The sequence below is a fragment of the Mirounga leonina genome, unplaced genomic scaffold (assembly GCF_011800145.1).
Source record: "Mirounga leonina isolate KUSES-001 unplaced genomic scaffold, KU_Mleo_1.0 Mir_176, whole genome shotgun sequence".
NCBI lineage: Eukaryota > Metazoa > Chordata > Mammalia > Carnivora > Phocidae > Mirounga > Mirounga leonina.
Window position 1 is genome coordinate 11,244,689 of NW_023270454.1, and position 23,827 is coordinate 11,268,515.

Genomic DNA, 23,827 nt, shown 5'->3' on the forward strand with positions numbered 1-23,827 from the left:
ATGCTGTGAACATATCCGAAAGCCGTCAGGAACTCTCCATCAACCGCACAGCCCTTCAGACAAGAGCAGGAACTGAATGTCTGCATCTTGGGGATGGGCCAGGTGTGAGGTGGAGTATGGTGGTGTGGGGTCAGCCAGGGCTCCAGAGTTGGCTCTTCAAAGGTTAAGTGACCGTGAACCAGCTATTGAACATGTCAAACCTCAGTCTGGGACAGTGATAACATCTACTTATGTTTACTTTAGAGTGAAAAGGATGACGGGAGACAGGGTTTGTGAAGTTCCTGGTCAAGAGTAAGCCCTTCCTAAATAACCACCCCTGGAATGGAGGTGGTGCTGACATTGTGGTGATGTTGGCTGTGGTCTCTAGCATCTTCCCCACTTCTGTCATTCTAGGATCCTTTACCCAAGAAAAATCTTGGCTATATTTCTCTCACCTCTAAGGAAGTTTCCCTGAGATTACTGAGAAGAGGCAGTTGGCCTCAGATGCCTGAACCATCACTGTGCCCTGAATTTATAGCCTCTCACCTGAAAATCTGAGTGGGGAAGAACCTCAGACATGTTCTTACATGGGCCGAGAGAGGAACGTGAACTTCCCATGTAATGCCTCCCGTGGCAAAGTGAAGACTAGAACCCAGACCACCAGACCGGTTGTCAGACTCTTTCTGGATGCCAGGCCTCCTGTCCCCAGGGCATAGGGGTCCACCCCACCAGTTTCTGGCAGTTTGCTCAGACCAGATGATCTCTGTGACCTAAACCTCGTCATTCCTCCTCTCTGGACCACTTCTTCCTGCTCTGGGGAAAAAAAGACGATGCGAGCTTAGCCTGCCAGACCCCCTACTGACTCCATGTTCTTATTTTGACCTTCATTGCCCCCCCACTTCCCTCCCTCCTCCCTTTCTTTCTAATTGGCCATCCGGAAGGGGTTGGGGGGAGTTCTTCTGTACTGAGAACCTAGTCACATCACTAATCTGCTGTGTGCTCTCTGCCAGGATGGGAGTGGTGAGCAGCAAAAAGCAGGTGAAGGAGAAGAGTAAGGGCCAGTGGAGTCCTATGAAGGTCAGCACCCAGAGCAAAGATCCCCCACCACTGCCACCCCTGGTGAGTGATGGCTGTTGCCAGATGGAGGGGGGTTGGGGGGAGAAGAGCAGAGAGCACATGCGGCTCTCTGGAGGCTGCTGTTGTTTCCAGCCAGCTCCAGGGCCATCTGTAACTAATTCAGGGCTCTGACAAATCGGCTCCTTGCTGCGGACACCAAACGTGGCACCACCTCATGTTGGTGTGGCAGTTTAGTAGAATGCTTAGCAGTCGGATTGCTGGTGTTTACATCGAACAGCTGTGTGCTTTGAAGCGGGTTACTTAACTCCCCTATGCCTCAGTTTCTGCATCTGCAAAATGGATATAGTGAAAGTGCCTTTCTGATAGGGCTATAACAATATGTGATGTATATACAACCATGCAATTCCGTACGTACTACCCTTAGCATAGGACCGGGCATGGGCAGTCCCCAATAATTCTTAACCAGTTCTCATTTCGCAAGTGCAGCCTTGAAGAGAAAAAGAAATCAAAAAGGTCAGCTTGAGAAGAGGGTGTGGTGGGAAATGGTCTGAGGCATTTAGCAACATCTGCTTCCCCCACCCCTACCCAGAAGCTCCTGGACATCAGTGCCCCCTTCAAGGCACCGCTGTCAGCATTCTAAGGAGCTTACTCTCCAGGGATGAGGAATCCTAAAACTATTCACACCTCCCCAGCAAACCCTCAGGTTCCTGTGGAGCCTGAGATGCCGTTCTGACTTGTTTACAGAGCACGTAGCACCCTTTCACTGAGGTTATTGCATTCCAAAGAGGCATTTTTAGATGATTGTTTGTGACCCTGGCCACCTCTCTTTGGGGCAGTTGAGTCATGCCTGGAACCCGCTCTCTTGCTTTCTACCTCCAGGGGCACATTCAGCTGGTCATCACTTTAGTCCAACAGTGACCTGATGGGTCGTGGGGATTGCTAATCCCATTTCTTAGACAAACAAGGCATTTTATCTGTGTCCCAATTTAGTTCAGGGCTTGGCACAGAACAATGAGATGTTTGTTGAATGAGTGAATGATGGCCGGGGTACACTCAGACTTAGACTTAGTAATTTCCCCAAAGTTACATGCTAGTAAGTTATAGAGCCTGGAATGTTTTTAACTTTATTTTTTTTTAAGATTATTTATTTATTTATTTGAGAGAGAGAGAGAGAGAGAGAGAGCACAAGCAGGGGCAAGGGGCAGAGGGAGAGGGAGAAGCAGACTCCCCGCTGAGCAGGGTGTCCAACGCTGGACTCGATCCCAGGACCCTGGGATCATGACCGGAGCCAAAGGCAGACGCTCAACTGACTGAGCCACCCAGGTGCCTCAATGTTTTTACTTTAAAAAAATTACATAATATACTATTATGGGAAAAATTATAAATACTCATTATCCCAATAGCCAGCGATACCCAGAGTTAGCACTTCAGAGCTCCTGCCCCCAGACCCTATTCTCGATGTTATTCTACATCAAAAACTAATGATGTAATGTATGGTGACTAACATAACGTAATAATTTTTAAAAATTGCCTATTCTTGATGTTATTTATATTATGTGTTTATATTTTCAATGGAGCCAGACTGTACATACAATTTGGCAAAATGCTACTTCAAAATTGTGCTCAATAAAGAGGGAAGACAAACAAAGAATATTCATAACACATCCATCAGATTAAAAGATAATGAAATGAACACCCAGCGCAGCCCCTCTGACCTTCAGGAGAAGTGACCATTGTCCCCCCCAAGTCCATCCCTCACCGCAGGTCCCTACCCTGAACGTGTTTATCATTCCTGAGCTTTGCTTTTTTGTATCATCACATGTGTACACTCTTAAAGACTGTTTACTTTAATTTTGCCCGTTATGAACTTTCAATCAATCGAATCAAACAGCATGTATCCTTCTGACGCTTGGTTGTCAGATCTCCGTTATGTCTGTGACCTTCATCAACACTGATGCACGTAGCTAGAGCTCAGGAACTCCCACAGTGGCGTACGTGGCATTTCCTGGCATGACTGTGCCCCAGTTTGCCTATTTTTCTGTCATTAGTCGTAAGGATGACTTCCACCCTTTACAATACTTATGTATTATTGTAATTTTTGCTGGGAGCATTCTCGTACATGTTTCTGGGTACACACATGCAAAAGTTTCTCTACAGGGTATATACCTAGGGATAGATTTGTTGAGTTTTAAGGAAATGTGCTTTTAAAATGATTTTCCCTAAGAACAAATACCCTTTTGCAGCTTCATCATTTAATGGTGGAGCCAGCATTTGAATCCAGGTGATCTGACTTTCCAACCCCTGCCCCGATTCCATAGCTGCCTCTTACATCGCTGGGGCACCCCCACACCCCCCTCCTCTGACCCCGTATATGGTCCAGGGGTCGTGTGAGATGACATTGATCCCTGAGGAGTTGTGACACCACGTGTACAATTTACCTGTGCAACCTCCTGTTGACAGAGCCGCTCCCTACAAGGCACCCAGCTGACAGGTGCAACAGGTTCCCTGCCCAGCAACGCTGAACTAATGCAGCGTTTGTGTGTGTGCGTGTGCATGTGCGTGTGCGCGTGTGCATGTGCGTGTGTGCGTGCATGTGCGTGTGTGCGTGCATGTGCGTGTGTGTGTGTGCATGTGCTTGTGTGTATGTGTGTGTTTCTGCTGCAGGTCCTATTTAACCACCTGGCTCCTGCACCTCCGGACACGTGCCTGGACCAAGGTAAGAAGGGGCTGCTTTTGAAGCTGAGGCTCTACAGGGCATCTGCTCTGGGCCCGGGCTGCGTGCAGGCAGAATAGGGGCCCAGTTGGGAGGAGCTTCCTGGAGAGGACAGGGCAGCCCCTTTAGGGTCAGAGAGGAAGAGGCTGTGGGGGCAGGGGGCTGAACCAGGCACAGTGCGGGGTGTGGCCCAGCTCTGCCCCAGGCTTCACCTGCCCCTGCCCATGGGGGCCCCTCCAGGAACCAAGCCCCAGTTCCTGTATCTGAGCCTGGGTGGCTTTCTGGGTTTTGTTTTTCAGAAAAAGGACCTTACAAACTGTAAATGAGACAAAAAGAAAAATATTACAGTAAATACAAACAGCATAAAAACAAACCCAAGTTTTCAAAGATTCTAACTCCCAACCTCAAAGGGCGAGGGCCGATGGGTCTGCATCTTCCCTCCTGCCCTGTGTCTGTTCCGTGTATGGAAGCACCATCTTTCTGCCCACTTCCCCACTTTCAAAAGCTGCCACTGACCTTCTGACTACTCAGGACACCCTCCCTCACCCCCAGTCTCTACTGCCACTCTGGTGGGTAGGACAGTGGGGGATCGCATAATGAGTGATCCTGGCCCTCCTGGGTCAGGGCTTTGGACCTTGGGGTGGGGGGGGGGTGCTCACAGGATGATAGCTTCCTTCAGAACTGGCTTGCAGGAGCACCAGGAGCTCTGCCAGAGCCTGCGTCCCTCATTCCCCCACCCAGCAAGCACTGAGCAAACAGTACCCAGAGCCAAATACTGGGGAGGCTGCAAAATTGAATAAGACGTGGCTCTTCAACCTGAAAGAGCTCAGAGTCTGTCAAACACCCTAGCAAGATGCTGAAACCAGATGAGCTATCTTACCTGGTGTTTCTCATCCTGCTGGGGATGTGGTTAATTACCACAGGGCTTGTCCATCACTTCCTACAAGGGGGATTCACGGCCCCAGCAAGGAAGCCCTGGGGAAAACAATAAACTAACTGCCTTTGGTGCAATAACTTCAGTCTCAGAACTGGAGGGGGGGGCTGTCATCTATTCCAATCCCCCTTCCCCCCCATGGGGAGGTGACTAGCCATCACACCACACATAGGTGACAAAGCTGAGTCATCTACTCCCAGGTAAGCTGGGTGGTCTCCAAGTGACTTTTCCAATGGCTCTTGGCTCCCCAGAGCTGTTCAGAAAGGCCTTCCTCACTGGCCGTGGCCGTCCAGATGTCTGCTCCCAGGACTAGCAGCAAGTCAGGGGTAGCGCCCGCCAGGCGCACTGTGACAGGGCCTTGGGCACGGTTACAGGTCAAGGTTACGGCGGCCACGTTCCAAGACCACTAGCCCCTTTGGAATAGATGTGAAGGGGCAGCTGGGGAAGGGGAAGAGAAGGGAAGCTCATGTGCCTTCGAGGCAATAAGGAATCAGCCAACACTCGTTCCCAAACTTGGGAGGGCAGCCATCAGCCCAAAGCAGCCAATCTCCCTAGATCTTCGGGCTAGCCACTCCTGGAGAGCGTGGTGCTGGCCAGGCCTTAGAGCTTCGATGTGGAGACCAGAGGGGAAGACAGGATGGGCTTTGTGGGGCAGCCCATCCTTGTTCCCGGCAGCAAGGTCAGGAAGTCCCTCTGCTAGACAGGAGTGTCTTCTGCTGCATCGGCGAGCAAGAAAGCACACCACAGCTTCCCCTCTGTCCCTGCGTCCTCCTGACCTCATGGCAACCAGAGATGGCCCACAGCACAGACTTATCCAGCCCCTGCCCTCACTCTGCTGGGCCTGAGCAGTGCCCATCTCTTTCTTGTTCGCTCTAGAGGAGCATTTCGTGGTGGCCCTGTACGACTACAGCTCGGTGAATGACAGGGACCTGCAGATGCTGAAGGGGGAGAAGCTGCAGATACTGAAGGAGTAAGTTTCTGGAATGCGGCTCTGTGGTCAGAGGCCTCTGTGGCTCCCTATCACAGCAGCATGGCCACCCAGCCATCCAACTCCTCACCTCACCCTACCCCCACCCTCCATGAGTATCTCCTCCATCACTCCACCCCCAGCCCAGTCACTGCCATTTCTTCTTACCTTGACCCAGTCGTCTTCCTTCTATCTACCATTCCAAAGTCTTTCTCACAAGGTGGTTCCCATTCATTATCTCCTGCCCCACTGTCAAAATCCTACTCCTCCTTCAAAACCCACCTTGAACGTCACCTCCTCCATGAAGCCCTCTTGATGGGGACAGCACGTGCCTGGCGGCCCCGCCACAGCTTTGTGCATCCCCTTTGCCAGACCAGACCTCGCACAGGATTCTACTCGTGAAATCAACTTTACTTGATTTCCAGTGCTCCCTCTCAGAAACTCCTTCAAAGTCTGCTCTCTCTCAAACATCCGGCTTGTTCTGTGGAGCCCTGAGGTTCTGCTTTTGTTCTTGAAGTTCTGTGATGACCTTGAGCCAAAAGCATGAAAGCCCTGACCTTCTGGACATACGTGGGCTGCCCGGCTCCTCCTTTGGGCAACAGCTCTCCTCCTGTCCGGTACCAACTCACTCACTGAACTCTTGATCTGTCCCATTAATCAAGAGGAAGGCTACTCACAGAAGACAGGGGCCCTCTGGGGTGGTCAGGCTGTCTGGACAAACTCTTCCCCTGGAGGCTGCATCATCCCCTTCCTACCTAGACCAGGGGCAGCTTGGGCTGTGAGATGCTCAGCAAGTTAGCACCCCCCTTACTGAGCAACTCGTACACGTTCCCTCTCATCTGCCCTCCGTGACTGCTCTGCCTCAGGGATGCGATCGAGTGGGGGGAGGGCTGTGAGCGGCCCCCCGAGAGAGGCCCACAGGAGCCACTCTGCCATTTTGGTTTTCCCTCCTCCTCCGTAGAGTTGGAGACTGGTGGTTGGCCAGGTCTCTCATCACTGGAAGAGAAGGCTACGTGCCCAGCAACTTTGTGGCCCGAGTGGAGACCTTGGAAGTGGAAAAGTAGGTGGACACACGGAAGGCCCTTCAAAGCAGAGGCACTCTTGCTGCTTCTGCTCTGGGGTCTGCTGGGCAGGGAGGGGTCAGAAGGCTGAAAGCTGAGCCTCTGTGAGCCCAGCGTGGAAGGAACAGGAAAGGGGCACCAACTGGAACTGCGGGGGTGGGCTTATCCACCGTCCCAGACGACCTGGTGCTCAGGGAGCCACCCCTCCGTCCTCACTTCACTCTTCCCGTCTGTGAAATGGAGCTGCCCCTCCCCTGGCTCACTTGGAGGGAACCGTCCCTCCTGGCCCATGGCCTTGCAAGCTAACATCGAGGCCTGGTGATCAGCTCCCTCTCCTCCCATGCCTCCAGTGGGCAGGCCTCAGGGGCGCAGACCTCAGGGGGACTCACAGCATGGTGGCTTCATCCAGAATTGGCCTCCAGAGAGCACTACTCCCCAGCATCCTCATAACCCACTTCCACACAGCACCAGTCACTTATTCCCTCCCACAGCACACGCTGAGCAAACAGAACCCAGACTCTGACTCTGTCCTCATACTGAGAAAGCTGTAAGAATGAGTAGGATGTGGCTTTTCCCCTGAAAGAGCTCAGAGTCTACCAAACTCATGAGCAAAGTGCTGGAACCGGGGTAGTGGCCTCACCTGGTATCCCCCAGCGATGGTCGCCCTTGGAAGGGTTCTCTGTCTGGCACTCCCAGCCCTGTGCCTCTCCCTGGAACAGCATGTGGGGCCATGGGTTCTTACTTCCACACTGACTGGTCCATGTTTGAGAGGAACATGGCGGGAATCTGTGCTCTGAGAGTCACAGTACTTTGTGGAATTCAGACTCCACCTCAAGGAGGGGGGTGCTCTGAGAGAAAGTGGGTGCCTTTTCCCAGGGTAGAATTAACAAAGGGCACCCCAAAAATGTTCTCGGTTCAAGAAAGCAGTAAGTCCATCTGCTGATGGGAAGTGAAAAGAAAAGGGGGCCCAGGGGCCAAAGGGCATTTCATGAATCAAGGTATGAGGAGTGTTGTTAGTTCAGGGTTAACCTGAAAACAGGAAAACGCTATTTTATTTTTTGAGGGGGGCATACAGCTTAGAAGGGAGGTACAGATAAGAATATTCCGAGAAGCATGGCCAGCCTCTGAGGTTTGCCTGCCTTTGCCCTTTTCCAGATGGTTCTTTAGATCAATTAGCCGGAAAGATGCTGAGAGGCAGCTTCTGGCTCCAATCAATAAGGCGGGCTCCTTTCTTATCAGAGAGAGTGAAACCAACAAAGGTAAGCATGGCCCCCAGCACACCCTTCCTGCGCAGGCCCCAAGAAGCCCCCCGAGACTGCTTCTGGGAGGGGAATGCCAGCCAGGGGAACCCTGGTGGCTTCCGGGTCTCCTGTCTCCCTCTCAATTCAGGACCTGCCTGGACAGCCCGTCTAGTGCCCAGTAGCTGAGTATGAGGCTCAGTGAGCTGAGTATGAGGTCTCCACTGGCCAGGTTGGAAATGTACAGGGCGCAGGGAGGAGAGGCGGTTGGAGGGCTGCTCCCGCCCAGGCCACTGTGCATCATCTCTGGATCAACGGGGACACTGAGGCTGGCGGGGTCGGAAGAGGGGGCGCGACCCAGAGCCACATTTTGGAATCAAAGGATTTGGGAGCCAATAGACTCCTTAGAGATCATCTCAGCCAGAGGCAAATTACAGGAGCCTGGAAGGTGACAGAAGTTTGGAGAATGGCCCATAGCTGGATATGAAAGAAGGGGGGTGGCCGTTGTGGAGAACTGGGAGCACTCATGGATTCAAACCCTCTGACTGAGCAAAACATTTCTGCCGCCGCCTCCCGCAGGCCACCGGGCTTTCTCTTTCTCTTTCATTTGATTTTCTCTCCTTCTTTCCTTCTTAAAGTTCCTTTGTTTTGACATATAAAACTTATAAAAGCTGCATAAATTATAAGTGAGGGTATAATCATAGAGTCATAATAGGTAAACACCTGTGCAGCCACAAGAGAACGAACATTCCAGGGCGCCTGGGTGGCTCAGTTGGTTAAGCAACTGCCTTCGGCTCAGGTCATGATCCTGGAGTCCTGGGATCAAGTCCCACATCAGGCTCCCTGCTCAGCAGGGAGTCTGCTTCTCCCTCTGGCCCTCCCCCCTCTCATGTGCTCTCTCTCATTCTCTCTCCCTCTCAAATAAATAAATAAAATCTTAAAAAAAAAAAAAAGAGAGCGAACATTCCAGACGTCCACAGCCCCTCTCACTGCTCACTTGTGCCCCTCTCTGACTCAACCTACCCACCCCCCAGAGAGGTCACCGCTATCTCAACATTTAGGGAAATCCTCTTTTCTTTTTTTTTTCTTTGTTTTAAAAATTTTATTTATTTATTTGAGAGCGAGAGAGACAGCGAGAGAGGGAACACAAGCAGGAGGAGTGGCAGAGGGAGAAGCAGACTCCCCGCTGAGCAGGGAGCCCGATGCGGGACTTGATCCCAGGATTCTGGGATCATGATCTGAGCCAAAGGCAGACGCTTAACCGACTGAGCCACCCAGGCACCCCAACTTTTAGGGAAATCCTTCCTTGCCACCCATGTTTTATATATTCTTTTTTTTTTTTTAAAGATTTTATTTATTTGACAGAGACACAGCGAGAGAGGGAATACAAGTAGGGGGAATGGGAGAGGGAGAAGCAGGCTTCCCACGGAGCAAGGAGCCCGATGCGGGGCTCGATCCCAGGACCCTGGGATCATGACCTGAGCCGAAGGCAGACGCTTAACAACTGAGCCACCCAGGCGCCCCTGTTTTATATATTCTTTAGCTTTATGCAAGTGGAATCATACCATTTTTATTTTTGTATGTCTTGTCCCTCCCACTCGACATTGTTTGTGACATTCTATATTAATCTGGTAGACCTGCTGTAATAAAGTACCAGAAACTGGTGGTCTTCACAGAAATGTACTGTGTCACGGTCCTGGAGGCTGGCAGTCCAAGACTGAGGTGGCGGCAGGGTTGGTTTCTTCTGAGGCTTCTCTCCTTGGCTTGCAGGTGGCCGCCTCCTCCCTGTGTCCTCACCTGGTCTGTCCTCAGTCTGCGTCCTAATCTCCTCTTCTAACAAGGACACCAGTCATATTGGATTAGGCCCCCCCGCCCCCGATGACTTCAGTAGTTACCTCTTTAAAGCTCTCATCTCCAAATAGAGTCAGATTCTGAGGTACTGGAGGTGAGGACTCCAACACAGGAATTTGGGAAGGACACAGTCCAGCCCGTAACAGGTCCCCTCATGTTGTGGGGGAGGACAGTAGTCCATTACTTTCACTGCTGTACAGAACCCAGCATATGAATATTCTGTAAGCTGTTTCTCCTTTCTAATGTTGGGAGACATGGGCTATTTCCAGCTTGGGGCTGTTATGAACATGCTGCTCTAAACCTTATTATATATGGTACATATTTGCCATCTTTGGGATGCTGAGCCAATATCCCCATTTGAAAGGTGAGGAAACTGAGTCCCTAAGGGAGGAAGTGACTCCCGTGAGGCCAACAGTGAACAGGGGTCGGAGGGTCAGAGCCCACATCATCTAAGAGGCTGCACAAGCTCTACCGTGTGTCCAGCTAGTGTGTCGTGGGCTGGTGGAAGGGAATTTCCCAAGCAATGTGAAGAAAGCCTTTGTTCAACAGGACATGGCCCATAAAGACTTCTTACATCCTGTGGCCAATTTTTAACTGGAGAGGAGGTGGCGACCGTGACATCAGAGGAGGAAGGGCAGAGACGGTGGCTGGGCTGCAAGTTGGTTCCCTGTGGTTGGGGCAATGAGAGGAGACAGAGGTTCTGCTTAGTGGGAGCCCCCCGCCGGCCTTGTCCCTCAGCTCCATCACGGCTTGAGAACTGCAGTGAGTAGAAGCACTAGAACAGCAAAAGTGGGACAAAGAGAGCTGCTCATTACACCCTGGGAGGCTCAGGGGAGATCCCGACGCCTCCCTGCCCTTCAAAGGGTCAGGGTCAGGGTCAGGTAGAGGAGTAGGAGGGGTGCATTGGGAAGTTGGGTGCTCTGTACAGAATTTCTGGAAATGCACCAGTGGATGAATTAAATCTATCTATCTATCTATCTATGTATATATATATATACACATATATATATGTATATGGATATTGGTATATATATGTATATGGATATATATATATATGGATATTGCCATATTGCTACTATTCCATTTTAACGGCAAAGCACCTATGACCAAGAAATGATATGGGAATCACTGGAGGTGACGTACTTGTTTTGTTTTTATAGAATATTTCAAACATGTACAGAAGTAGAGAGAATAGTATCATGGAACCCCTTGTACCCAACACTCCGCTTTGACGATGATCGCTCAGCCGATCTTGTTTCCTGTGTATCCCCACCCCTACTATGTTGACGCAAGTCCCAGAATCATGTGATTTCCCCCTGCACATAATGTCTTAGTCATTGTCTATTGCTAAGGTGCCCTCTGGAGAGAAAGGGACCCCCAACCTGAGGATGAAGGAAGGGGTTCTCTAAAGGTGGGGCTACCCCTCCTGTCCTTGCCCACCCTGGGGAAGCTAGTCCACGCTGGAAATTGGCCAGGTGGAGCCAGGGCTGCAGGACTGCTCCAGCATCACCAAGCCCACACACATGTATACGCACATAGACACCTATGCACACGTGCTCCTCACAACTCCGAAGCAAGTGCCCTCCATCCGCATCTGCAAACCACAGCTGGCAGATGTAAGGCAGGGAAGGAACGCTGCCCTCAGAAGCAGGGGAAATGAATTCTCACCCCGTGTTGCCTCCAGGACGTCACTTAGCCTCTCAAGCCTCCCTTTATTGGTATCTGTGTGAGGACCAATTAGTTTCCCAGTCCTAAAGCAGACAGTTCTGCGGGTTTTAAATCTCAATCTCGGGGAGCCCTGAACCTGCAGCTGATAGGATTTGGAGGTCTCCTTTAAGAAGAATATTAAACTGTGAAAAGAAATGGGGGACAGGCCCTTGGATGAGCCCCTGCAAGCGGGAGGCCCTAAATCATGAGCTCCCGTAGCAGCATCGTGGGGAGGAGAGGAGGGTCTCCCAGGCTTCTTATGATGCCTCCTACACAGGGTACAGTTGGAAAACAAAAAAAAGGAGGGGAGGGGGAAGAAAGGCCCTCTTCCTCACTACCGGGGTGGTGTGAGGTTGAATGAACCCACTAAAGCCACTCTCCGGTTTCTAGATACTGGGACACGGTTGCGCTTAACCGGGGCGAGGTGGGGGAGACAGTTTGCAGCGTGCAGGGTGGAGCTGGGGTCGCGGGCGTGGGATGGGCCTAGCGACGGCAAGGTGCACACACTTCTTGCATCGTTTTGCAAGTAGGTGATGAGAGGCACAATAGCTAAGGGAGATGAGAGGGAAAGGTGGTTTGCGATGGAGACAAACGGCACCTCGGAAAAACCAGGCGTGGGCACCCAGATGAAGAGGCGTCCGAGCCTGACACCTAGCGGGGGAGCGTGGTATTATCGCTTACCGCAAATGCGTCCTCAGGGCCTGCCGCTAACCAGCCGGGTGACCCAGAGCAAGGGCCGTTCACCTTCCTGGCCTCAGTTTCCTCATCTTCTAATTAAGAGTGGCGGGCGTGGTACGCAGAGATCTGGACAGAGGCATTTTATAAAAAGATCAAATTTGTGGAAAGACTTTTCTCCGGTGGAAACTCTTGCCTCCTAAATTGCTCTTAACCTTTAGCTTCTGCTACCTACGCCTTGTCTGCAGGCAGACAGTGATATACATGACAAGGTGCGTAGATGTGTATGAATTTGGGAAATAAGTTATTCTGTTTTCCTCCATGGACATGAGTGCTTAAATTTGGGATTTGCTATTCTTGTGGGGGCAGGGCAGCCTTTTCAGTTAGAATGAATGGGTGAATGAATCCATGAATCAATCAATCCTCTAGTTCCTCCAATAACTCTACATTTCTCAATAGTCCATGGCAAAGGGGGTCCCCGAATGACCAGGTCCCCAAGTGGGGGACAGCATGTTTGCTACGAGAACATCCTGCCCCTGCTCCAGAGTTCCGGGATTCCCTGGCTGAACTTTGGGAGAAACATCAAGGTCTGAGTTGGGTGGAGAGGAATAGGGAAGGCTTTCTGGAGGGTTGAGGTTGAGATGAAAGAGAGGTAACTTATGGTGGAAAGGGTCAAAATGGGGAGCAGAATTTGGGGAGGCTTTGAAATGAAGCCCAAATCCCAATCCTGATTTTCCCTTTGTACACCTTGTGTTTTTATTACTCCTGTAGGTGCCTTTTCCTTGACTGTGAAGGATGTGACCACCCAGGGGGAGATGATCAAACACTACAAGATCCGCTCCCTGGATGAAGGGGGCTATTACATCTCCCCCCGCATCACCTTCCCTACTCTCCAGGCTTTGGTGCAACATTATTCTCGTAAGAGTGGAGGATGTGTTGGGGGGCGGGGGGGGGGGGAGAGGAGCCCTTGGATCTATCACTAAGACCTCAAGATCATGTGACTCACCGGTGCCATCTTGTGGGGGGATTATCCCAAGGCTGGGCAAATATCAACATAATGATTCAAAGTTTATGTCTTTAGTCCCTTCTACTGGCTCACTCAGCATGTGACCACTTGGAGAATAACAAGGATTTTCAGTCTTAGAGAGGGCAGGTCAATGGACAGCATGCCTTGCTTTATACAAAATGAATACAAATGGCAGAGAGTGTGTGTGGTATATGTGTACCCGGGCATACGTGTACTTGGACATGGGAGTGTGGTCGGCAAAAACGAGAAGGGGACACCGCTGGGAAGGATATGGTTCCCAAGGGAGAGCTGTGATCCGGTTGCTCTGGTAATCTCCAGCCCCATCTCTTCTTCCCTAATGCAGAGAAAGGGGATGGTTTATGCCAGAGGCTGACCCACCCTTGTGTGAGCCTGGTTCCTCAAAACCCCTGGGCCCAGGATGAATGGGAAATCCCCCGGCAGTCTCTCAAGCTGGTCAGGAAACTCGGGTCTGGGCAGTTTGGCGAAGTCTGGATGGGTGAGTACATGGCGGCCAGGAGCCTTTCTCTCCCTGCCCTGTGTCCTGAAGCACAGAAGGCTCGGGATATGCACAGTGCGTTGTGCTTCCCCGGAGAGCTTATTCGGGAGAAGGGCCAGAGGCGATGGTACCCATTTTAACCAACTGAACCACCCAGGCGCCCTGATGGTACCCATTTTACAGATGAGGTAATGAAGGCAAGCCTAGAACATTGAAGTGACTTGCCCTCACTTGTTAGGACACCACGGTGGTGCAGTAGGAGTAGACTCCAGCTCTCCCAACACCTTAGTTGGTTCCCTCCCTCACTCTTCACCACCCAGGGCTAGCCTGCCATGGACTGGTGTGTGAACTTGAACATCTGGCTAACTCCTCTTAGCTTTGGTTTGCCAGATGAAATGACCTGTTAAACATGGTCAGCAGTGACCCGGGAGCTCTAGGACTCTAATAATAGACCAAGCCCCTGCTTGTAGAGGGGTGACTAGCCAAGTCATTTAACTCCCAGGTCCCTGTATGTGTAGCTGACAACCACTCTCCTGCTCACCAAGGGCACTATCAGACTATAAAAGGCAGTGCTCTATTTTATCCCTGGAATGGTCCAAATCTCTGGGGCATGATATCAAGGCCGGATCCTGCTGCATCCCCAAACCCTCCAGCACCCGGGACTGATGCCCGAAGCACCTGTAGCAGGAGCCCTGCGTAGGTCCTTGCGAAGCTCCCCTGAGAAGGGCGAGTCCAATTATGATTTATCTTTTACCTTTCATGTGGGTGGGGGACTTGATGGAGGGAGGGGAGAATGTGGAGGTACAGTGGGAAAGGAGCATTGCAGGGCACAGAAAGGAGGGAAGGAGGTCTGCAAGCCACCTCTGCCTCCAAGTGTTGCCACGGGCTGGGATGCTCATTTCCAGACTGAAGCTATCATGTGGTAGAAAAGACTCATGTCAGGAAAGGGGGCAGGCTATAGGGAGGACAGAAGGGACACAACATAGACCCGGTGCAGGGGTGAGGAGGTAAAATGGCCCCCCTCCAGGCGAGGAAGTTCCTCAACTTCCTGAGGCTCCAGACGAGCACAGGGGGCTGAGACAGGCTGGCATCCTGCAAGGGAGGCCAGCTCATCTGTTACCTGCAGGAGCTGTACATTTGAGCCCAGAGCTCCTTCTTGGGGGCGCGGGGGCCAGCTCTGGCCTCAGTCCTCCACCTATAGAATAAGGATGGCTTCTGCAAGCTGATGTACACTGTAGTGAAGAGATCACCTTCCGCAGCGTCTGGGTCTTCTGAATGGCTTCTGTATTCTCTCCCCGACCCGGGCTCAGGTTATTACAAGAACAACGTGAAAGTGGCCATCAAGACCTTAAAGGAGGGAACCATGTCTCCGGAGGCCTTCCTGGCAGAGGCCAACCTGATGAAAACTCTCCAGCATGAGAGGCTCGTTCGTCTCTATGCCGTGGTCACCAAGGAACCCATTTACATCGTGACAGAGTACATGGCCAGAGGTGGTGCCCTGTGTGGGGTTGCATCGTCAGACAGGGGCAGGGAGGGGCGGGGTCCAGGCTTGGGGGGCCCAGAAGACTGAGGCTGATCTGCTGCAGTGGGTCTGCCGGTCAGGGGACCTCCATGGGGGAATCACTGGGCCATGGGCTGCATCAATTAGCCAACGTCTTATAGATCTAAGGTATTCCATGTGCTGGGGGGCAGGCAGGAAGGATGGTGAGAAACAAGATGGGTCCATGGTTCTTACAGAGCTGTGTCCCCCATTCAGACACACTTCAGGCAACGTTTTTGGAGGGCATCTCCTGTGCCCAGAACTGTTGGATGCCCACTAGGGAGGGCAGAGCATTGCCAAGAGTGGTCGACTGGGCGTCCAGAGATGGGTTCTGGTCCCAGTTCTGCCACTCACTAGCCGTGGACCTCTGACAACCATAACTGACAGCATGGGTGAAAAGAGAGGTCAGGGGCGCCTGGGTGGCTCAGTCGTTAAGCGTCTGCCTTCGGCTCAGGTCATGATCCCAGGGTCCTGGGATCGAGTCCCACATCGGGCTTCCCGCTCTGTGGGAAGCCTGCTTCTCCCTCTCCCACTCCCCCTGCTTGTGTTCCTGCTCTTGCTATGTCTCTCTCTGTTAAATAAATAAAATCTTTAAAAAAAAAAAAAAGAAAAGAAAAGAGAGGTCAGGCCAGCTGGCTGTGGAGGTCCACGGGGGCGGGGGAGGAGGGGCAAGGTCTCATGGGGCAGTGGGCCGGAAGTCAGCCTGTGACCTCCTTCCCACCCCCCCGTGACTCTGATTGCCCACTCCTTCCTGTAGGATCCTAACCTGCCATGTTAACCTAGCTCCTTAGAAATCATCTTGAAGGGGCCCCCCATTGAGCTGGGAGCACAGTAGCTCCCCTACTCACCTCAGCCCCACCTCAGGTGACCATCCCTCCCAGCCCTTAGATGCCATGGCGGAGCTGCATTTGTCCCCGGCACCAAACCCCAGGAGGCAGATCTCTCCATTCTGGCATTTTCTTGCACCCTTGGTCCTCAGAGGCAGAATCTCTGCCAACAAAGGGTGAAGGGGACAAGAAGACCCTTTGGAACGTCATGCCAGGAATAGGCACTAAACTTATGGTCAGAAGAGCAGGGTCTGCTCCTGGCTCCCTGGCTGGGTGGCTCTGAACGTGGCTGGAACAGACCTTCCTCTGAGCAGCTGGGAGCACAGTACCTGCCTCCTGGGATGCTCGGACGCCCGAGACTAGAATTTCTGTAAAGCAGAAAGCGCTCTGCAGCTGTGGGGAGTTTTAGTCTCTGTGTGCAAGAGATCTGACAGGGTGCCCCATGCTTCCTGACGCCAGGTGGGGAGCGGCCCCCACTTGGGAGAGACGGGCACAGCCAGGCTTGGATCATTTTGCAGAAGGGCAGATGCAACTTCTCTTTCCTTAGGATGCTTACTGGATTTCCTGAAGACGGATGAAGGTAGCAGATTGTCCCTCCCCAGACTGATCGACATGTCAGCCCAGGTTTGTGAACTATCAAGTACGGCGGAGCCCCAGAGTAATGACCCCAGGGGCCCTCTCCTCTGTGCCCTCTGGCTTCACGAAATTGGCTATTCAGAGGTTGTATCCATTCAGTTTAGGTTGGGCTGGGAAGGACAGAAACCCCAAAGTAATAATGGTTTAAATTTGTAAACATCCAGAGGTGGTCTGTGTGGGGGCAGGTAGGTGGGTCTTTCCCTCAAAGACACAGGGACCCACATTTCTTGCACCTGCTGGGCACTTAGCATGTCATCTTCTTGCCCAAGATGTCTGCTCACACTTTACCATCTTGTCCTCTTCTCAACTGGCAGGAAGAAATAAGAGAGAAGAAAGCCCACCTTCTTCCCTCTAGAGACATGTCACTGAAGTCACCTACTATCCTTGCTTTAACATTTCTCCCCCCCCCCGCCCCCCCAACCATGTCACCTGGCCAAACCTAGCCCACAAGGGAGGTTAGGAAATGTAGTCTTTATTCTGGGCCGTCGGGATGGAATGAGGTGAGTCCTAGTACTCAGGAAGAGAGGGAGAACGGACGGTGTGGGAAACCCAGAGAGTTCACTTGAATTCCATGCAACAGTGTAGACGGGTGTTCTGTTGTGACCACCTTTCTGCCTCAGATTGTGCCCAGAAATGCCTTCTCTAGCAGGTGAATCGCAATCCAGACTTCATGAGGTGAAGAGCGAAATGGAGAGGGGGGATCGTTCCTCCCCGGGGATGTTAGCTGAGGGTTCTAACTGGCAGGAAAACACATCTGGTGGCCCTGAGTGTGTGTGTCTGTTAGGACTGGGACTCTCAGCAGAAAAGCTCTGGTCTGTGGTCAGCCGGTGAGGCAGAGAAAGGCACACACATCCGCCTGCGGAGAGGAAACCTCCCCCTCAGCCCACACCACCCCATCCCCACCTTGGCTGGTATTATCTGTCATTAGTATCCGTGCAGGAACTGATGTCACGATGCCCTTTTTCCACTGAGGTAAGTGCATATGGGTTTGAGCAGGCTGCTGAGTGGTCTCGGAAAATTAACGCTGGTAACCAGTTTCAAACCACGTAACGGTGATAAGCGTGTCCACCCCTTCTTTCTTTCTTTCTTTGCCTTTTCTCACTCTCCTCTGTTTCTTTCTGCATCCCTGGGGAAATCGGGTCCCCCAGGGGCAAAGGATGTGAAAAGCCACCGGCATTTACACCTAGACGTAGCCAAGAATCTAAGGGTTAGGAAACCAGAAAATCAGAACCTTCCAAGTGAACAGCTTCTAAACCACATTCTAATCATGCGAGGGTCTCACCATGCACACGTGTGGACACACACGCAGTACCCTTCTGGGCGCTCCCTTTCCTGCTTTGCAGGATGAGATGCAAATCTCCCCTACAACCATAACCCGTGTGCCCTACTTTGCAGCCCCACAGCAGCCCCCAAATGTCTTGTCACACCCGTGAGCCCTCGCTCAGGCTGCCCTCTCCGTCCAGAACGCCTGGGCAAAATCCTGGCATTTCATCCGGCAAAATCCTCATCAACCTTCAAGACCCAAGATAAATTCAATTCAAATTTCCCTGGATGGGAAAGTGGCAGAGAGCACTTAGTACACGAGTTTCTGTTAGCATTGTGCGTGGTGTAGTCCTCTTGAAAGCACGTCGGGGTCCCTCGCAACTTTTCTTTTTTTCTTTTTGGTGGTATTTCTAGAACTGCTCAGTACATATTTGTTAATGGGAGGAGTACTAGTAAATGCTATCCAGATCCAAGATATTTGGTATTCAGCTTTCTGGTCCCCACAGTAGCATACCAATAAATGTATATTGATGCAATGATTTAGCAAAGGAATAACTAAATGACTAAGTGAATGGACTCATGAATAAACCAGTGCAGATGGACACATACGGAGAAGTGGGATGAATTTCAGTGCTGCCCTTTTGCCATTGCTGGTCTGAGGAGGTACATTAGCATTCTATTCTCTGCCTCGATTTCTGCATCCATCAACCGGGAGTGCCGTGAATAAAGCCCGGTGCTGGCGATCAGACAGAAACAGAAACGGCCTCTGGGCCACAGGGATTCTGCGCCTGCCCTCTGAGTGCCTGCCTTAGGCAGCGCTGGGTCAGGCCCTTGGCCTCCCATGTGGTATAACGCCCACTTCAACTCCGCACCCTGGAGACCCCTTTCTTCATGTTGCAGGTCAGGACAGGGACCCCTCCGGGAGCTTAAGCAGCTCCAATCCAAGGCTCCCTGCTCCAGAACAGTGCTTCCGACTGGGCGAGAGTTAAAATCCTTCCCTTCCCTCCTTCCCTGCCCTCCTCTTCCCCTGCCCCTTGAGAGACCTTCTTCTCCTGCTTTCATTCTGCTGCCTTCCTCCCAGGCACACACTTGGAAGGAGACAGGGGTGGGTGAGGAGGGGTTCAGGCAGCTCTGGCCCTGACACCAGCATCTCTGCTTTTCTGGGCTCTTCGAGGGCTGGGGTGCATGGCTTATCCAGCTGAGGAGCAGTGGAAGCTGGTTTTCCTCTCTACTCAGGAACCTGCTCCTTCCCCAGCAGCACCCTCCACCCGCTATGCACCTGCCAACAAACACGAGCATAAACACAAACACAGACCCCCAAGTGTTCCTGCCCTTTCCGGGCTGTGAGGGGGTGAAGCCTGGCCCCCCAGATAGGTGGGCAGCATCCTTCCTCTCCTCACTGGGGCTGTGCAGGGAACGCTGGGTAGGTTCCATCCTTGCTTGGAGGTCCCTACGCTGTCCTTCACTGTGTGGCCTCTTCCCTCAGATTGCCGAAGGAATGGCGTATATTGAGCAAATGAATTCAATCCACCGCGACCTGAGGGCAGCCAACATCTTGGTGTCTGAGACCTTGTGCTGTAAGATTGCTGATTTCGGCTTGGCCCGCATCATTGACAGTGAATACACCGCCCAAGAAGGTGAGCGGAGACCTTGGGCCTTACCTTCCCCAACTCCTCAAACCCCCTTGGACTTCTCCTTGCTGGTCCAGAGCAGAGCCCTGTGTGAAGAGATCTGAGAGCTTTGTGGTTTTCCCAATTCTGGCCTTACTCCCAGGTAGACCAGCATTTCCCTAAAGGTGCTCTGCAGAGTACTAGTGCCCGATGAGGAATGGCTTTGTGATGGAGTAGGTTTGGAGATGCTGCATAGTCTGTTCAGGCCCCCTTTGGAGATTCCTGGTGCACGCCAACATATTAAAGGCACTGAGAAGTCCTGCAGCAAAGAAACAGTGTACATTTGCTTCACCTGGTCTCTCCCAAACTAATTTGAGCCCAAGGTACTTTTTCTACTTAGCTTCTATTAGCCTCCCACGGAACTAGGGTTTCACAGAACACACTTTGGAAAACACTTTTCTGAAGCATGAGCAGCAAAAGCTTATACCCGAATTAGGATTTCCACAGAGCACTCTGCTTTCCTGTGTTGGTATAACTGAGGTAAAAAAAAAATCCTCTTCACGAGAGGATTTGAAATGGCAAATACATGTCTCAAGTAAGCTAGCCAGCAATATTAGCTGAGCATATTAATCAGTTGGTACAGGAGAAGGATCCGTGGGGCTTGTGCCCTGAGGAAAGTTCAGGCTGGCTGGGGAGATCAAGAAAGCAGGGCAAGGAAGGAGGTAATCCAGTGCTGAGCTGTATGCCGTCTACTCTGAATGCTGACCAGGGCTGCAGGCATCCACGGGGCTTCATGGGACAGCGGCATTGGAATTCCCTCCTCACTGTGACCCTAGATGGTCCATGAGTCCTATGTCATCATTTCTATCTTGCAGGTAGGGATTAACTGAGACAGGGACAAGTTAAGGTGACTTGCTCAAGCCATGGATTCCTGTTGTTAAACACGTGAGGTGGAACATGACCCTTCTGTCCCAGGTGGAAACACATGTGGGTTGCCCTGTGAAGCCCACTGAGCCAAGACCCAAACAGGGTGACAGAGGTTGTGTCTTGTTCTGTGGACCCCCAGTGTCTAAACCTGCCTGCTCCCATGCCCTAGTGGGTCTCAGTGGGTCTCTGGGAGCATCTCTGTTGTGTAGAGTGGTCCAAGCCCTGCAAAAGGGGGGAGGGACTGGTGCATAGGGACAGGCAGTCATGGCCTCACAACGCTGCTCTTGGCTTTTCTCACAGGAGCCAAGTTCCCCATCAAGTGGACTGCCCCAGAGGCCATCCATTTTGGGGTGTTCACCATCAAAGCAGACGTGTGGTCATTTGGAATCCTCCTGATGGAAATTGTCACTTATGGGCGTGTACCCTACCCAGGTAGGTGGCTAGATGGGCTCCCTGCCTTCCAGAAATGGCTGTGATGACAGATAGCCCATCCTTGGTGCCTGGGGCTGTCCACATCCATGCCAGAATGGGGTCCCCGCAGTCAGAACAGAGACCCGTGTATGCCACTCTGGGGACAGAGGCTCCGCCCCCTTCCTCAACATTGCTTTTGGCAACAGGGCTGTGCCCCCTTCATTCAGCAGAGGTCAGTAAACCCCCAAACCAGGAATTAAGTGAAGGTCAGTGTCTGAACTCAAGTTTACTCCAAACTGGTTTGTTCTCACTTGAGGACAGGTTGTCTCTCCCTTGGCCTTCCACCTGGGGTGTACTCTGGGAAGCCCTATCCTGACTGTGCAGTTTCCCAGCCCCCCGGCCCAGCCCCCGAAGGGCTTGGGCAGCTCAGCAGCCTGCAGCGAGCGGTGTCCCTCCGCTGGCTGGTGCGTCTTCACGGAGCACCTGCCCAGTGAGGGACGGGCTTCAGCTGTGTGCCCATCGCCGATAAGCAAGACAGGGTCCCACACACGGAGGAACTGCCCCACACTAAGGAGACCATCCCCAGCCTCAGGGATGTTTCTCTGGCACAGCCAGGCAGCGCAGTGACCTGCGAGGGAGGAGGCTGCGGTCTGTGCCTCACGGGCCCCGGCCGCCCCTCAGCCGCGCTCTGCGTCCCCTCGGCCTGCAGGAATGAGCAACCCCGAGGTCATCCGCAGCGTGGAGCGTGGCTACCGCATGCCGCGCCCCGACTCGTGCCCGCCCGAGCTGTACCACGGTGTCATTGCTGAGTGCTGGCGGAACCGGCCGGAGGAGCGGCCCACCTTCGAGTTCCTGCAGTCGGTGCTCGAGGACTTCCACACAGCCACCGAGCAGCAGTACGAGCTGCAACCCTAGGCCCTGGTGCAGGGACATGGGTCTGGCACCCTTGGCGCCCGGGGATGACTCGCACCCGTGGCCCAACCTGTAACGGACCAGGCATGTTCACCTCGCAGCTTTTATTCCAGCCCCAGCCAGCCTGGAAAGGCACGGAGGAATTGGTACGCCCATTTCTCAGATGAGGAAAGTAGAGGTAGAGGCGGCCTGAGAGGTCGCTCACACAGCATGGACTCCGGACATCCAATTGCAGCCCCACCCTTCTCTGGCTGTGTGACCTTGGGTGAGTCAGTTGTCCTCTCTGTTCCTCCTCTGTCTCATTGGTACAGTGGGGAAGAACCATAATAGTACCTACCTCGTATGTTCCTCAAGAGGATTATATTAGTTAACCCAGTAAGATGTTCAGAATAGCGCCTGGCACACTGTTAAATCTTTGGCATCCTGTAAGACTCCCCTGTGCTGGCGCCAAAAGCGAGAAGAGAAGTCGGCTACCGGTGGCTGGGAGTCCCGCTGCTCTGACCTGCGCCGTCGCACCCCTTTCTGCTAGCCCAGAAGCCGGACTGGGTCCTCCGAGACCTCCGCCCAGAGAAGCGTCCACCTGCCCTCATCTTGATTGCGCTCCAACACGCTGGGGACTTTTCCGTAATAAAGTCACGAGATGTCGTTACTGGTGACAAGCCTGGACCTCGCTACGTGACACAGGTGGTTTGCATGAGTGGCACAGCAAGGGACTCGCGGATCGGTGGAAGCCGAGACTCCCACCCCGAGGACCGCGCCGCAGACCGAGCGGTCATTGCCTTTTAAAAGGGGAGGCTTGAGCAGGGCCAGCAGGTGGCGCCCTCACCTCAGAAATCCTTGGGTTCCGGGTCTGAGTCGGGGACTCTGCTCAGCAAAACGCCCAAACTGTCCGTGGGAGCCGTGCTTGTTGGGGGTGCGTGCACAGGGGAACAAGTGCCCTGGGCTCCCAGTCTTGCGACCATGCTCATCAACGATGTGTGGACAATGATGAGATGGTAACGCCAAAAAAACGTTCAGGCCTTTGCACTGTTCAGGAGGCTCGCTATTTGTCACAGGTTTTTTTGTTTGTTTTATTTATAATAGATTTATTATAATAGATTATTATCAAATAGATTTATTATAATAGATTTTTCTGAGCATTTAGGTTTACGAAAAACAAGCGGAAAGTACAAAGAATGTCCATTTACCCCCACCCCCACCCCTCAATTTCCCCTTTTATTAGCATCTTGCAATAGTGTGGTACATTTGTTACAATTGATGAGCCAAACTGACACATTATTGTTAGCTAAAGCCTGTAGTTTACCTTAGGCTTCGCTCTTTGTGTTATGTTGTATAGGTTTGGACAAATATATAATGACTTGCCTCCAGCATTACACTATCATACAGAAGAGTTTTGATGCCCTAAAGATCCCTTGTACTTCAATTCATCCCTCCTCCCCTCTCTTTGAACCCCTGGCCATCAACGTGCCATGTTTTGACTCCTTTGATCCTGGTAACCCAAGGAGGCAGGAATATTACAATGCTGTGTACAGAGGAAGAAAGACAGACACAAAGAGTTTGGGTAGTATTCCTAAGTCACACTGCTCATTAATGGGGGGCTGGGGATGTGGACCCAAGCACAGCTGCTAGACTGTGGAGGCAGAGTAATGGCGGGGAGCTGCTGGGCTGGGAGAAGCTCACAGCGGGGGCTGCCTCTGCAGGGGAACAGGAGTGACTGGGCAAAGAAAAATACATGTCCGTACAGTCCTTGTGATTTCCAGGGCACATTCCCATACTATCTATAGATTCACAAAGAGCTCTGGGAAGGCATCACCATTGTTATTATCCCTCTACTCCTTTCCATACAAGAAGTAAATGGCAGAGACTCCACATCACAAAGCTTGTCCAGAGGCTCTCAGCGGGCCAGGGCTGGACCCCAGATTTGAACCCATTCTTTGCCGCCAGCCCCTTGCCACAAACAACTATGTAGGCGAGCA

General features: G+C 52.3%; 1 protein-coding gene across 1 annotated transcript; it reads left to right on the top strand.

The window, feature by feature from the left end:
- Window positions 1–868: 868 nt before the first annotated feature.
- Window positions 869–23,024, top strand: BLK (BLK proto-oncogene, Src family tyrosine kinase). Its single transcript, XM_035023172.1, has 12 exons — window positions 869–1,098; window positions 3,721–3,772; window positions 5,580–5,673; window positions 6,632–6,730; window positions 7,887–7,990; window positions 12,974–13,120; window positions 13,573–13,725; window positions 15,036–15,215; window positions 16,640–16,716; window positions 19,478–19,628; window positions 20,829–20,960; window positions 21,649–23,024. Exons 1-12 carry the CDS (start codon window positions 991–993, stop codon window positions 21,852–21,854), a joined length of 1,503 nt encoding a protein of 500 aa, XP_034879063.1. The 5' UTR covers window positions 869–990; the 3' UTR covers window positions 21,855–23,024.
- The last annotated feature ends 803 nt before the right edge of the window (window positions 23,025–23,827 follow it).